The sequence below is a fragment of the Rutilus rutilus genome, assembly GCF_951802725.1.
Source record: "Rutilus rutilus genome assembly, chromosome: 8".
Taxonomy (NCBI): domain Eukaryota; kingdom Metazoa; phylum Chordata; class Actinopteri; order Cypriniformes; family Leuciscidae; genus Rutilus; species Rutilus rutilus.
In genome coordinates this window covers 41,082,328-41,098,467 of record NC_140222.1, presented here as the reverse complement: position 1 = coordinate 41,098,467, position 16,140 = coordinate 41,082,328, and the positions used below count along the sequence as shown (strand labels likewise).

The 16,140-nt window shown below is 38.2% G+C and overlaps 1 protein-coding gene across 1 annotated transcript; it reads right to left on the bottom strand.

Annotated features, from left to right (window-relative positions):
* Positions 1-250: 250 nt before the first annotated feature.
* alpi.1 (alkaline phosphatase, intestinal, tandem duplicate 1) lies at positions 251-11,659 on the bottom strand (the record flags this gene model as incomplete). The annotated part of the gene is made up of 11 exons (XM_084416806.1): positions 251-724; positions 2,469-2,585; positions 3,479-3,670; positions 3,756-3,890; positions 3,966-4,041; positions 4,124-4,258; positions 4,503-4,675; positions 6,436-6,610; positions 6,980-7,095; positions 11,196-11,315; positions 11,569-11,659. 11 exons carry the CDS (start codon positions 11,657-11,659, stop codon positions 453-455), a joined length of 1,602 nt encoding a protein of 533 aa, XP_084272932.1. The 3' UTR covers positions 251-452.
* Positions 11,660-16,140: the final 4,481 nt, after the last annotated feature.

Below are 16,140 nucleotides of genomic sequence, written 5' to 3'. Positions count from 1 at the left end.
TAGATAATATGTATTGTTGTATGTATTTGCTTAAAACAAGCTAAATTATCTGCCAATGGGATAAGAAAAATAATCCTGTTTCCGTATGAATTGCACGTACAGTAATAATCACTTTCAACATATACGACAGCAATTATGAAAGTGCTATTTAATTGATAACACCGACAAAATGACTAGTGTTTTCTTTTTTAGAAAGTTTATTGATGTCACATGTTTGAAATTTATAATCACAGTGCAAAAGAGCTTTCCATTGTGCAATATATACAAAAAAAAAAAAAAGTCTGGTTATAAAATAAATGTAAAAAACAAAACAGAAAATCTTTTTACATTTATATACACAGCATTGCACATCTGCAGAGAACCAAACTTCAATATAAACAATTTGGGTTATACGTCTCCGAAAAAGCCCCAAAAGAGTCCCGGGGCCTCATTCGCTCATGTAATGGAGTCTGTCATCTTGCGACAAGCCAAAACCCAGCGGTTAGTGCGATAAGAAGCCCTGAGAGAGTGTTTCTACAGCCACCGGAGTCATGAAGACGCAGCGGGCAGTTGGTGTACGGCTCCAGGCATGCTGCGTACGCCATGGCGTGGGCCACGTAATTCTGCTCCTTGACCCCATGAAAGAGGTGAGCCATCGGGCCTTTGGCGTAGATAGCCACATCTTCCCCTCCGTGTGTCTCTGATTCTAAAGGAACCGCAGCTTGTTGCATGTACTCTTCATCAACTACAAGCAGAATAAGATAATCTATGATAGTTGCATATATACATTTATATATACACTCGTAAAAATGTTTTTGTAGCCATAGAAGAAGCATTTTTGGTTCCCCAAAGAACCTTTCTATGGAAGCTTGTTACCGTCATGGAATAAAAAAATTAAGCGTAATGATGACTTCATTGCGACTTTTCACTCAGAATTGAGAGTTTAGCGTCCAGACATGTAGAAATTACCGTAATTACGAGATTCCGGCTTGTAAAAAGCACTCACGTCCTCGCAGAACTTTACAACTTGTAAACTGGGAATTTCCTGAGAGCTCCGACTTGTACCACCTGACCTCTGTACCACATGACCTCTTTACCACATGACCTCTGTACCACCTGACCTCTGTACCACCTGACCTCTGTACCACATGACTGCTGGAGATTAATACCAGGGGGGCAGGGATTTGTATTATTTTGAAGGTACCCCCGGGCGCCGCCATTGGCTAGCGGAACCCCACCTGCTGTTAGCATCCCATTGACTCCCATTCATTTTGGCGTCACTTTGACAGCGAATAACTTTACATCTGAGGCGTTTAAAGACTCCATTTGTCCATTATTTATTTCTAAAGAAACACGAAAATGTATAAAATGCTCCATTACCTTGTATCTTACGTTATGGCCCTGTAGAAGCAGTTTTTGTAAAAGTAGGCTAACGATTGCGTCACAGCCACGTGACTCTCTGTCGCACAGTAGGAAATTACCGTATGGACAGGAGGAGAAGCTTGCGGGCAATCGGGAGGACGTCGAGGCAAAATGACAAAATAATGAATCAGAACACCTACAAAAAGTTTCTCCTGCTCCAAGATCATGGACAGCTCCTACTCACGCTCTCCGTCTCTGCGAGTTTCGGAAGGTAATGATTCAGATTGATCTTGGCACAGCTACTAGAAGACAGACGGTTTGCTCACGTCACATCTACGTCATCGAGCTCAGTTTGAGTCTGCGCAGTACGCTGGACCCCCAGGAAGTAAGAGTTTCTAATTGGCTTCACTTTGTCTCCGTTGAATCCAATGGGGTCGCTGTGTCCATTTCTTTTACTGTCTATGATTAATACTCCCATTGATAGTGTTGCCATAGATAACCATAATCCCGAGTCTGAGGATGTGAACAGCTCTGAGTATAATGTCACGGTAATTACGGCATGGCATTAACAACACATATATCCCACAATTCTGACTTTCTTGCAATTCTGACTTGCAAGATATAACTTACAATTGCGAGTTATAAAGTCTGAATTGTGAGATATGAACTCGGAATCGCACGTTATAAAGTTTGAATTGCAAGACAAAGTTCAAATTGCGAAATATAAACTCACAATTGCGGGTTATAAAGGTCAAATTGCAAGATATAACCTCAGAATTGCAAGTTATAAAGTAAAAATTGCGAGATACTTTGACTTTTTTTCTCAGAATTGTAAGAGACTCCCAATTCTGAGAAAAAAAAAAATCGCAATCAACTGTAATTTTTTTTATTCTGTGGTGGAAACAAGCTTCCAAATCTTTCAGTGATCGGTTCTTAATATATATATAATAAAAAAAATTCTTACTGCAAATAACTTTTTAACAATCTAAAGACGCTTTTTCCACTATAAAGAACACTTAGTGGGATGGAAAGATTCCATGGATGATAAAAGTTCATGGAACCAAAGATGCCAATCAACAACCTTTATTTTTAAGAGGGTACAGGTACTAAATTATGTGAACACTTACAATAATCCACTGCTGAAACGTTTCCTCTTGTTCCGTTCACCTGACTGTATCCTGGTCCGTTAGCATACAAGATACTAGTGAATGGAAGACTATCCTCAGCCTTCTTGGGTGCCAGGCCTGAAAGACAAATAACAAGTAAAAAAAGTGCAAGAAGCCCCTTGGGTCAAACCTGAACTCAAACCTAATGTCTAATTTCTACTGAAACTTGTATGACATGTATTTAACCCTCTAGTGCTCTTTGGAAAAATTTGACGCATTGGTTTAAAAAAAAAAAAAAAAAAAAACTCAATCGGAATGGTACAAAACTTGGTAAGGGTTCTGGCACTTGCTATGTGAACACACACACACACAAAAATAGTCACTTGAACTCATTGTGGTCAAAAATTACTGCATTGAAAATATGAAACAAATTTCATCTAGTGGAAATGTTTGGTACTGTGACTGTGACATTTTTTGAGATATCAACCTCAAATTTGGAACACAACTTGTTTAGATTTATGGCTTTTATTTTATCACAGTTTTGGAACATGTTTTGGAAATTTCATATAAAATTTCATATAAAATAATTTCACATAAAAATTAAAACTAGTATTTTTATGCATTTTTTATAACAATAAAAGTAAAATTCTATAATGTTTTTAAGTTAACTTTTTTAAACTATTTTTCTCCTGCCAAGTTTCATCTTTAAAAAGAGGCCAAACTGAAGTCTGTGCTCCAAAGCATTCAAGATGTATGACAGTTTAAGTTGGAAATTCAGGTTTATGCTCAAAAAGTGAATTAATGGATTATAACTACTGCCTAAATATAATATAGTACCATAAAATCCACTAATAATGCTAAATATGAATATGCTAAGCTAGTAGGTTAATCAGTTAGCTTGCTAACCAAAGGCTGAAAGCACAAAGAAAGCGAAATATAGGGAGGATCTTTTGACAAAATTAATAGGTCATGTTTAGTATACCTTTCTAAACATTGTCATTATTTGAATGCAAAGACAGGAAGCAAGCTACCAAAAATAGGGTTCCCTCGGGGAGTGTTTCCACCAAAAGTGAAGACGTGGGAATGATCTGCAGTGACAACAGTGAGAGTGTCCGATTCGCTGGTCAGCTCAGACGCTCTCTGAATCGCCCGGTCAAACATGATGGTTTCAGTCAGAGCAAGCTTGGCAACCCCGTCATGGTGTCCATGGTCTATTCTACCTCGTAAAACACAAATGGAGATGTGTTTCACTGTTAGCAGGATATCTTGATAAAGCAGTAACACCACAAGCAAGTGATAAATACTCATCTTCCACAAAGAGAAAAAACCCTTTAGGATTCTTGCTGAGGATCTGAATGGCTTTCTCTGTCATGTCCACAATAGAGGGGTCACGGGTGCGATTCCTAAACACTTCAAATCTCATGTCTTTGGGTTCAAACAGACCTAAATGAGAAAAATCAATGAGAATATCTTCGTGGCAGACTGACAACGCTGAATCCTTGTGAACTGGTGCATTACCCATCAGGCAGTCTGTTGTTTTAACGTCCACCGCATTAAGCTGCTCTCTGTTCCAAACATACTGGGCGTTCCTTCCCTTACAAACAAAACAGATAAAGATTGTAGCAGGGGTTTACAATCACAAGTTGTGCTGGGATGAATCGATTTCTTGGCGATACCTTACGAGCATTTAGCCAAACGTCAATGAGGTTCCTTTTGTCTTTGCGATCCCCTTTGCGAGACGATGAAGAGGGGTATTCTGGATCAGGCGTACCCTTGGGTGTCATGTACATGCGGCCACCGCCAAGAATTACCTACAACAGAGACAAATAAATGACATCTACTAATGACGTTTAGTTATTTCACTGATGCATTTGGTATTTAAATGATCCCATTGTGTATTTAAGTCACTAGATTGTTGAAAAAAGCTCCTTTGAACCTTTAGGTTGCCAAGCTGCAAGCTAATGATAATTCGAAGTAGTTAAACAACAGTCAAGCTACTGATTGCTAGCTATGCTACAAGCTCAAAACAAGCTAACATGAAACATTGGGGCTCACATCAATGTCGGTGTTGGTCACGAGCTGCGTGGCGATGTCGGAGCAGCCCTGGCGGCGGGCGGAGGAGGGCACGTCTGCGTCGCTGTACCAGCTGCGGCTCACGGAGTGGGCGTAGGCCGCGGCGGGTGAAGCGTGCTGGACTCTGGTGGTGGTCACAATGCCCACAGACTTTCCTTGATATACACACAACCACACACCATCACATCCCGCATGAGTAAGGCAATCTGCACTAAATTGCCATCTATCCCAGACTGCAACATAGTGTCGCCCAGATCCGGCCCGCATCTGGTACGCCTGTAATCCACATGTATCAGATGTGGGCCGGATCTGAGCCGACACTATGTTGCAGTCTGGGATAGTTCAAAATTAAGAACTTTTATTATCCCTGGAACCTTTCCATTCCACAAAAGGTTCTTTAGATTATTAAAATGTTCTTCACACTAAGAAAAAGAAAAAGGTTATTTTAAGAAGTTTTCACTGAAAGTTGCTTTTGGGGAACCAAAAATGGTTCTTCTAGGGCAGGGGTGTCAAACTCAGTTCCTGGAGGGCCACTGTCCTGCAGAGTTTAGCTCCAACCAGCTCCAAAAACACCTGCCTGGAAGTGTCTAGTAATCCTGAAGACCTTGATTAGCTGGATCAGGTGTGTTTAATTAGGGTTGAAGCTAAACTCTGCAGGGTTGTGGCCCTCCAGGAACTGAGCTTGACACCCCTGTTCTAGGGCATCTAGGACCCCTTCTTGGAACCTTCATTTTTAAGAGTTTGTGGCAAGGGTGTATAGTTACATTCAAGCTATTTTAAAGGTGCACTAAGCGATGTCATGCGTTTTTTAGGCCAAACATTTTTTTTGTCACATACAGCAAACATCTCCTCACTATCCGCTAGCCGCCTGTCCCCTGAACACACTGTAAAAAAAACGTGATCTCTGTAGACAGCCCAGGCTCCACAAACGGCAAGAAAAACAAACTGGCCCAGCCTGGACCACGAAACATAACAAACAGTGTTCCAGCCAATCACAGACAAGAATGATTTGGGGGTGGGGGTTGGGGGGTTAGTGCGCGTGCACATGAAGGGGGGGGTGGAGGAGAGAGAAGCATGAAGAGGGAAGTTAGGATGTCCTAGACAACGACTAACGTTAAAAAATTTATATTCTTGAGAATTTTGATATGGCCGACACATGACCAAAGAGACGACGTTCCAATGAACAAATAACAAAGAATAGGGAAAAGGAGAAGGAACGCGCGAAGTCCCAAATTTACATCGAAAAAAGCGTTCAAAAGGTGGCGAGAACTCCACCGACAGAAGGGCTTCCAATCCGACATTCAGGTGGCTCTGTTTTTGATGGACAGGTGGGCAAATCCAGTTTGGTATTCCTAAATCAGGGATGGGCAACTTCGGTCCTGGAGGGCCACTGTCCTACAGAGTTTACCTCCAACCCTGAAAAAAATCACCTGCCTGTAATTTTCTAGTAATCCTGAGGACCTTGATTAGCTTGTTCAGGTGTGTTTGATTAGGGTTGAAGCTAAACTCTGTAGGACAGTGGCCCTCCAGGACCGAAGTTGCCCATCCCTGTCCTAAATGGTTCATGACTATTTCAGGAAGCACGAAAGAGAGGGGGAGGGGACGGGATGAGGAGGAGGGAGGGTCGAGCTAGCCTCCGTTTTGTTTGACAACACTTTGAACGTCAACAAGAAGTGACGTCACCCAACATCGCTTAGAGCGCCTTTAAGGCATGAATAAATAAAAAATTCACAGAAAAAAAAAAAACCTTTAAATATGTAATTTTGGTGATCAAAGATGAGTTTTAAGTGATAAAATACAAGACAAGACAAGACAAAACAGTCCAAAATGACTTGTGCACTATTTTTGGGTGAACTATCCCTTTAAGAACAACCAACAACATTGTGATAGTGAGGCTAAATGGAAAATAGCTTACCTTGTGTTTTGGCACGATGCAACACTGAGAAAACCTCATTGCCAAATGTTGTGTTGCACTCATAGGCCACGGCTTTGGCACTCAAGCCCACCGTCTTGGCATTGGCCTTCACACCGCAGTGATACGCCGTCGCCGTGCTGGCACTGTCCGCCACCTGCTTGTCAACACTATACGTCTGTTTTGGAAACACATCACATAACTTTGAATTATTATAGCATTAAAAACAGACTGCAGTTCATAACTAGATAAACAAATCTCCTCAGTCCATCATTCCCTCTCCCTCATGTGTGTTTTCAGGGGCACAGGTTGCAGTACTATCTGAATTCCTCAGGATTTTTTATTTTTTTTATACTTTGTTTGCTATTAAAGGTGGTGTTTATATTTTTTTTACGATAACCAAGAATCTCAATATGGAAAATGAAAAATGCAATCATAACCAAAACATGGCTTTGTCTTGCATAACTAATTGTTACTACAAGTAACTCTTGTTACTAATGATCACTTCGGCTGATTAACACAGTGTGGGAAATGAGAATCTTTAGACCTTTGACAGGGCGACATATGGAAACGTATCCATGGCCAAAACAGTCTCCTCCCCTGAGCGTCCGTCCATCTGACCTCGCAGTATACGGGCGGCTGAGACCGTGGACACACCCATCCCTGAAGGATGAACACACACACAGTCTGCTGTCACACATAATATCACAGCTTGACCCTGAGCCCAAAACCATTCATAAACTCTACAGTAAAATATGGGGTGAGAAGTAACAGGTATGCGCGTAATACACAGTCAACCAATTATTATCGCAAAACAAACCCCAACAGGTGCACATTATCACACTTATTATGCAGTTACTTACCAAATAAAACATACGTGTCAATGAATCAAGTATTCAAGAGAGCAGTGTAAAACTTGTCATACAGATAAAGCAGTTATAAACCCTTAGTGTAGTGTACTTCACAATTTTAGAAGCGCGCTAAGTACCGCAAGTTATGTAATCGGATTACTTTTTTCAAGTAACTTGTAAAGTAACGCATTACTTTTAAAATACTAACTTTTATAGATAAGTATGCAGGTTATTTTGTTTCCCCATGTATTGACTGACCGCTCTCCTGTCCTCATGTTGAGAGGAATCGTGAGTAAGTGCAGAGTTGTTGTGTGTGAACATGATGTAACTGTAGATCTAGACTAAATGTGAACATTTACTCATCTCACTTGCACAAAACACATTCAGTATTCCTCAAAATGAAGGAAACCAGTGAAATGCAAACTCGTAATTATTGCAGATTTGTGTAATATTCTATGTTAAATAACACAGATATGCTTTATGTATTTAATCTCACTTTATTAACCAATGACTACGAAATTACTACATGTAAACATCACATTTGTTTATTTTTGTTGTTTTTACTGTTGATCTTTCTTCTTCTTCAGTCCAGAATGGCAGCACAGCTGAAAGGTTTGTTTGAGCGGCGCCCTCTACTGTACAGGTGTGGATTTGCCTTTCCTTCAGCCTGAGGCTTATTCATTTCACTTTTGGTGCGAATGAGCCTTTACATTTGCCAAAAATATAACTTTTTGTTATTAAAAAACTAACAAGCAAGCCCAGCCCAAGAGAGAAAAGGTAACACAAAAATAACGCAACATATTAATTTCCATAAAAAGTAACACAGTTAGTTACTTTTTTAAGGTAGTAACGCAATATTGTAATGCATTACTTTTAAAAGTAACTTTTCCAAACACTGCTTAGAAGTATATTTAAAAAGACTATACTTGCAGATAATATAATATTGATTAAATAAAAGGCCACTTAGGTGCTCTTAAAGAGAGTATACTTTCATGAATGTTTTTAACACACTTAGTACAATAAAAATAAATAAAAATTAAGTCCCCCTCAAGTCAAACATTTTATCCCTTAAAACTCATCTTTGATCACCAAAATGACACATTTAATAGTTTTTCCTTGAAAAAAAAATATTTATGCCTTAAAATAGCTTGAATGCAACTCGACACCCTTGCCTCATTTAGTATGCGCGGTTCTATGAATATGCAAATGCGCCCCGCCTCCACTCACTCACTCAGCTCAGAGATCCACTGGTTGACAAGCACACGTTGATCTGATTGGTTACAAGGTAGTTTGTGACATCAGAAACACCAGCGATTTCAAAGCGTGTTTTTGAGACTGTCTTTGGTTCACTGCGGTTTTAAGGAGGAAATACTCAGCAATGGTGTCGACTTATGAACTTACACATGGTTTGTCTTAAAGCACATTAAAAACACCACATAGACATATAAACAACATTAAAAGCTTGATTTTCACCACAGGGGGACTTTAATAATCTTTAACATGCTTTAAAGTGTACTCTATTTTGATGTGTTGATTAACATACTAAAGCACATGTAAAATATTTGATTATCATTTCAACAGTATTATTCAATATCACATATAAAGCTAATATATTTTAAATGTACTTAATTGCATCTTCCTCATTACAAATGTGAAACTATTACTAATATGTGTAAATATATGACACAAGTTTCAATTGAAATGACATTAAAGTATATTTTAGTTTGCCATAAATGCTTGTCAGAACTATTTTTCAAAGTAATTGTGAAATTACATATAAAGATGTACTTAAGCTCTACTGAGTAAAAAAAACACACACTTAAAGGTGCATTGTGTAATATTTAGGAGGATCTGTAGACAGAAATGCAACATAATATACATAATTATATTTTCAGTGGTGTATAAAGACCTTACATAATGAACCGTTGTGTTTTTATTACCTTAGAATGAGCCATTTCTCTCTATACACTCGCGGGTCCCCTTACATCGACATGTTTCTACAGTGGCCCTGAACGGACAAACTACGACAGAGCGCGTTTCGTCACTATGTTGTTCTTCGTGCAAAGAAGCTAGCTAAAGTTAGCGAATAAAACACTGACACAATGATGAACAGGTAACAATAATATTCACAATAACATATTGTTTTACTGAACAATAAAGTAAACCTAATTTCTTAATTTATCTTTGTAAAGAAACCTCATTGCTGAACTGGCTACTCTCTGCTGTCTCAGACGACGACATCACTTCCTGTCGGCCACCGTAACTTCTGTTGGGTGCAATTCGCAACCTCACCACTAGATGCCGCTAAAAATCACACAGTGCACCTTTAAAGGGTAACTCTCGCCAAAATGCAACCTAGGGTCTTTTTGTGAATCTACCCGAAGCAAACTTTCGTTTAAAAGCATAATTAGGATGGAAACGCCACTGTTAAGGTTGAGCGTATTTTCGTTTTCGGTCAAATTGCCTTTTGAATGGGAGTGCTTGGGGCGCTTCTATGATAGCATCAAAAATCGCTATTTTTAAAACACTAAGAAGGCTCGACACAACATGAAACTGTGCTGGAAGTCTCACCAGGGGCTCTACACATGAACTCCAGCATTGAGAACATTGTTTACTAAAAAGAAAGATTTTGAACAACTCACTGTCGCTGTTGTTGTTTCCGTCCGCCGCCATTTTGACAGTCAAAAATAGTCGATCACCGAATGCAAATGAACTGACTCTGAATTTTAGTATTGCTTCTTATATGAAGATCTTTTTTCAAATACAAGGTCAATATTGATTTTCACTAACGACAAAACAACAAATTATCCGTGAATTTATATGTAACTAAGCTTTAGGCGCTTTCCATCGTTACTCTCCTTCATGTTACGTTGCATTCGGAGATCGACTATTTTTGACTGTCAAAATGGCGCCGACCAGAAACAACAACAGCGACAGTGAGTTTTCAAAATCTTTCTTTTTAGTAAACTCTGTGTACACAAACACTGTTCTCAATGCTGGAGTTCATGTGTAGAGCCGCTGGTGATACTTCCAGCAGAGTTTCATGTTGTGTCGAGCCTTCTTAGTGTTTTAAAAATAGCCATTTTTGATGCTATCATAGTCGTGCCCCAAGCACTCCCATTCACAAGGCAATTTGACCGAAAACGAAAATACGGTCAAACTTAAAAGTGCCGTTTCCATCCTAATTATGCTTTTAAACAAAAGTTTGCTTCGGGTAGATTCACAAAAAGACCCTAGGTTGCATTTTGGCGAGAGTTACCCTTTAAATGAACTATTGGATTTAATATAAATTTGAACTATAACCCATTTTCATTGCAATTAATTTTTTTCAATTCTTCATCACTTAAGTATATTATTTTAAAGTATATTATTTCTGTACTTCTTATGCTAAAGTGTGTATATTAGTGCTGGGCAACTAGCATCCAAAATAAAAGTTTGTGTTTACATATTATATGTGTGTGTACAATTATTTTTGTATATATAAATGCACACATATGCATGTATATATTTAAGAAATATTTGCATGTACAGTATATACTGTATATATATTTATACATAATTTATATTATATATAAATATAAATATGTATATACAATTTTTTTCTTAAATATATACATGCACGTGTGTGTATTTATATATACAAAATAATTATACAAAATAATTATAGACAGTACACACACATATATTATGTAAACACAAACTTTTACTTGGATGCGACCAATCGTTGCCCAGCACTAATACATATACATATATATATATATATATATATATATATAAAATCTGATATTGAAGGCTTAGTGTATTTCAAATCCCCAAAAAATCATTAATAATTTACTTAGAAATTGTACTGTTGTAATAAGAAGTGTAGTTTGATGGGCCGATCAACTGTGTTAAGTTGTGTTGCTAACTCACCATCGCCGAGGAAGAGGATGGTGTTCTTGGCGCGGTGCGCTCGCAGTGGCAGCGTGAGGGCCGTCTGAAGCGTCCTCCTGGCCTGATCGTTCCAGTACACCGGTTCCTTCTCCCATTCATCTGCATACCAGAACAAACATGACGCCTTAAACAACTTCTCCTTCTCAGAAATAGTGTTGGTCTGAGGCAGTAACTCCACCGCAAACCTGCCCTGACAAGACCTGAGCCACCCAAACACCAGCTCTTGAGGATCCAGATTCAGCCCACACACCTACATGCGAAACACCCACGAGCCCGAGCGTGGACATCATTACCTGTCTACCCACCGAGCGCTAATTTTAGCAGTGTGGACAATAGGAGCGCTGTGTCTTACCCACGGGCTCAGCGCTGCAGCTGGTGTTCAGGAGGAGGAGGAGGGCCAAAAGGAGCAGCACCCTGGGGGCCCGGCTATAAACCAAACACATCCCGAGACGAGGAGAAACGGAGAGACTTCAGTGCACCTCGACTGGAAAGGAGTGTCTCCAGCAAACCTCCAGCCCCTGCTTTTTAAACCCAGGGTGTGTGTCACGCCGGGGCCCCAGACAGCTCATAGGCTCGTGCTGACGGTGCGGGACCACACAGGGCCAGGAAGCCCCTCGACCTCTCTCACAAATCCGGCGTTTTTGTTTTAGAAGACTGCTCTTCCTTGTTTCTTTTCTTCCTTTCCTTTTCCCAGCTCTCCTCTAGGAAGCCGAACGGCCCCTTTGATGTGGCAAATTGCACTAATGTGTGTTTTTAATACAATGGTTAATCGGCGGCGTTCAGTTTTGGCACTCAAACCATCCTGTTTTTTTTGTGTTGTTGTTGACATTATGACTTGGAAAATGAATCCAGGGTGTGAGAAACGTCAAGCCAGTTATTGTAAGGTTTCGTACTAGGCGACTGATGTAACATTGGCCCTGAAATGTCAAAATCATGTTGACCTTAGTGCAAAAAGAAGCATGCTTAGTTATATTGAATGCGCATTATAAGTGTATAAGTTAAAAACGGTATGTTTGCAGATAATATAAATAAAAGGCAGATTAAGTGAGTACACTTTCATGTCTATAAGTACACTTAAATAGTGCGCTTTGTAATAATATCATAGTTTTTGAATGAACTACAAATCATTGTTTTAATAATGTTTCGTCCTGCTTTAAAGAAACACTTATTTTGACGTGTGACTGACATAAAGCACATGTAAAGTATTGTGTTTGATATCACATTTAAATTGAATATATTTTGAATGTACTTCATCATTACAAACGTGTAGTTCAATTACATTAGAGTCCACTTTAACCATATTTCAAAGAATTATAAAATTACACATAGAGATGTGGATCAAAAACATTCTGAAGTTCATCTAATTGCATTTAATTAACATTTTAACTAATACATTTTCATTTATTTGCGCATAGCTGAAAACATTACATTCAGTTCACGGTCAAGTGAGGTAAATTATTTCCCTACTAAGTACACTTTTTAAAAGTATGCTAAAGTGCACTTCTTTTCCAAAAGGGTGTCTTGACTGTAGCAGTATTTTACATTCATATTTACATACGCAACAATGAGGCATGAAGGAAAAATACAGCGCTCAATCTGTCCCAAACAAGTCAAGACGAGGAAGAACTTGTTATTACGCGATGTACACGCAAGCGGTGTTTAGCTTACAGTTGCCGAGTAACGTCTTTATATAGAGGTATAGTATATTTATATAGATATAACACACTACCTATAATTATTCTTATGAATAAATGTAGCTATTTATTGAACAATGGTGTCTTTTATTTGACTGCTGTCGCTGTTGTTTTATGTAAACAATAAACCATTTTAAGTCCATGCGTTACAGTGATTTTACTTTAGTAATTGATGGTTTGCTGACTAACTCTGCACCCTTGGATTGTTTTGTGGGACATAAACGTAAGCAGCATTTTTCTTCAATGAGGTAATGGAGAATTAATGTTGTAAAAATAGAGAGAGACAGAGTTAAACAGAGAGGAGAGGTGGTGGGGGAAAAAAAAACGCAAGACAACGAAGTCCAGGAACGTTGAGTTTCAATCCAGAAAGGCTCAGCTCTGCAACACTGTTAATGAGGCCTAAAGAGCATCTCATCTGTATCGCATGGACAAGAACTGCACTGCGCCGGACTCCACACTCATTTGTGGCAAATCAAGCCGCTAATAAAAGCGGAAATATGAACCGTTCTTTCACTGAGGCCTCACATGATGTGTGACCACACTGCACTTACCAAAATATGAGCGGGGAACTCAATCCTCGGCTAGCCGGGACACGTCAGGCCATTGTTATGGTAGGCACTGCTCTTAAGGGCTGAACTTGAGATTAAGCTAATAATGAGTTGCGGTAAGACTAAAACCAGCTCAAGCTCTGTTGAACTATTTTCCATTCTCCTTCTAAGATTTTCCCATAGCCTTTACACTGGAAGTGTTACCCAAAAACCTTAACTAAACAGTGACTATACATCTGTTTTGGATACAAGAACTGTGGTAAATGCAGTGTTGGAGAATGCAACGGTTGGTTAAAATCTTCATTTTTGCACTACTATGCATACTGTACTATTTTGTATGACTATTACATATAAACTTAAATAGACATTTGCAGACTGTTAAATAATGATATGTGGGACATAAATGATAAATTAGAGAAATTAAAGAAAAAAACTAAATAATTATCTGTCTGTCTGTCTGTCTGTCTGTCTGTCTGTCTGTCTGTCTGTCTATCTATCTATCTGTTTGTCTATCTATCTATCTATCTATCTATCTATCTATCTATCTATCTATCTATCTATCTATCTATCTGTCTATCTGTCTGTCTGTCTGTCTGTTTGTCTATCTGTCTGTCTGTCTGTCTGTCTATCTGTGTGTTTGTCTATCTATCTATCTATCTATCTATCTATCTATCTATCTATCTATCTATCTATCTATCTGTCTATCTGTCTGTCTGTCTGTCTGTCTGTCTGTCTGTCTGTCTATCTGTGTTTGTCTATCTATCTATATATCTATCTATCTATCTATCTATCTATCTGTCTGTCTGTCTGTCTGTCTATCTATCTGTGTGTTTGTCTATCTATCTATCTATCTATCTATCTATCTATCTATCTATCTATCTGTCTGTCTGTCTGTCTGTCTGTCTGTCTGTGTTTGTCTGTCTGTCTGTCTGTCTATCTATCTGTGTTTGTCTATCTATCTGTCTGTCTGTCTGTCTGTCTATCTATCTATCTATCTGTGTGTTTATCTATCTATCTATCTATCTGTCTGTCTGTCTGTCTGTCTGTCTGTGTTTGTCTGTCTGTCTGTCTATCTATCTGTGTTTGTCTATCTATCTATCTGTCTGTCTGTCTGTCTGTCTATCTATCTATCTGTGTGTTTGTCTATCTATCTATGTATCTATCTATGTATCTATCTATCTATGTATCTATCTATCTATCTATCTGTCTGTCTGTCTGTTTGTCTGTCTGTCTATCTATCTGTCTGTCTGTCTGTCTGTCTGTCTGTCTATCTGTGCGTTTGTCTGTCTGTCTGTCTGTCTGTCTGTCTATCTATCTATCTATCTATCTATCTGTGCGTTTGTTTGTCTGTCTATCTATCTATCTATCTATCTATCTGTATGTGTGTTTGTCTATCTACCTGTCTATTATATATATATACTAAAACTATAGTAGTATTTCAATGATACTAAAATAGCACTCTTATGTGAATATCAATAAATCTCTTAATGTAAGATCAAATTTGTGCTTTTTATGACAATTAGTTCAGGGTGTAAAAAGTCATGTGGTACGACCCCAAAACTCAATGATAGTTATTATTTTATCATTGTATAATAATAATACTATAAATGATGATTTAGATTAAGAATACACTTTATGATTTATTCAATTATGTGTACTCAATTTTAACGTCATTTAGTTTAATTTAACTTTTCTTGAAATTGGTAAAAAAAAAAAAAAAAAAAAAACCTTGAACTCAAAAAGTACATTTGTAAAAACTATGCATGTGTAGATTCTTGAAAATATTTTTTTGTGGACACACAAGACTTATAATCAAGTCAATAGTTTAATGTATTTTCAATTCAATTACATCCGAAGTAGTAGTTCATTACCTAATAAACTTGCAAAGTTAATTCATTTCAAAACTAGAACAGGAATGTTTTGAAATGCCAATGGAGAAAACAAGATCAAATACTTCCTTAGCCACGGCCACAAGACAACTGATCAATCACTAAACTGCAGTGTGAATCAATACTTAAAAGAGTTTAGGATGAGTTTAAGAAATTCGAGAAAAAAAATCTGAAAAATCTACATATAAAGAACAAAGAAGAAGAAAAGGAATAGTTTTGTGGATATATATTCAACTGTGTATCATCTGTGTAAAAAATGGAATCTAATGCCATGAGTATGAAAAATATGACCAAGAGTTAATAATGTATATAATAAATTACAGCGGACCCAGCGCTGACCCCTGAGGAACACCATGAGTAACTGACACTGATAAATGTCTTCAATAGTCCTTAACTTTCACACATGACCCGAAAAGATCTCTGATCCATTTAGTCATCATCTCAAAAATAACAATACAAGACAAGAGCACAAATCCATATGGATAATCAAAATGTACTATGACATCATGACATTTATGTGAATTGAAATCTCAGAATAGCAATGGAAGTAAGTTTCCAGTAAACAAGAAACTCTTTACATCTGGTAGAGCACTTCATTGGAGAAAAGGAGCAGAACCTTTACAGCAATACCATTGAGTTTCCAGAGCCTAAATGACTAGATATGACTCTTACTTTATTATCTGTCAGTTACTGAAGGGTTGCACATACAGTAGCATCCATATATTACTTAAGAAACTCGTTCCCAAACTCGACTTTAAGGCACAACCCACTGACTTAGTTGATTCTGTAAATA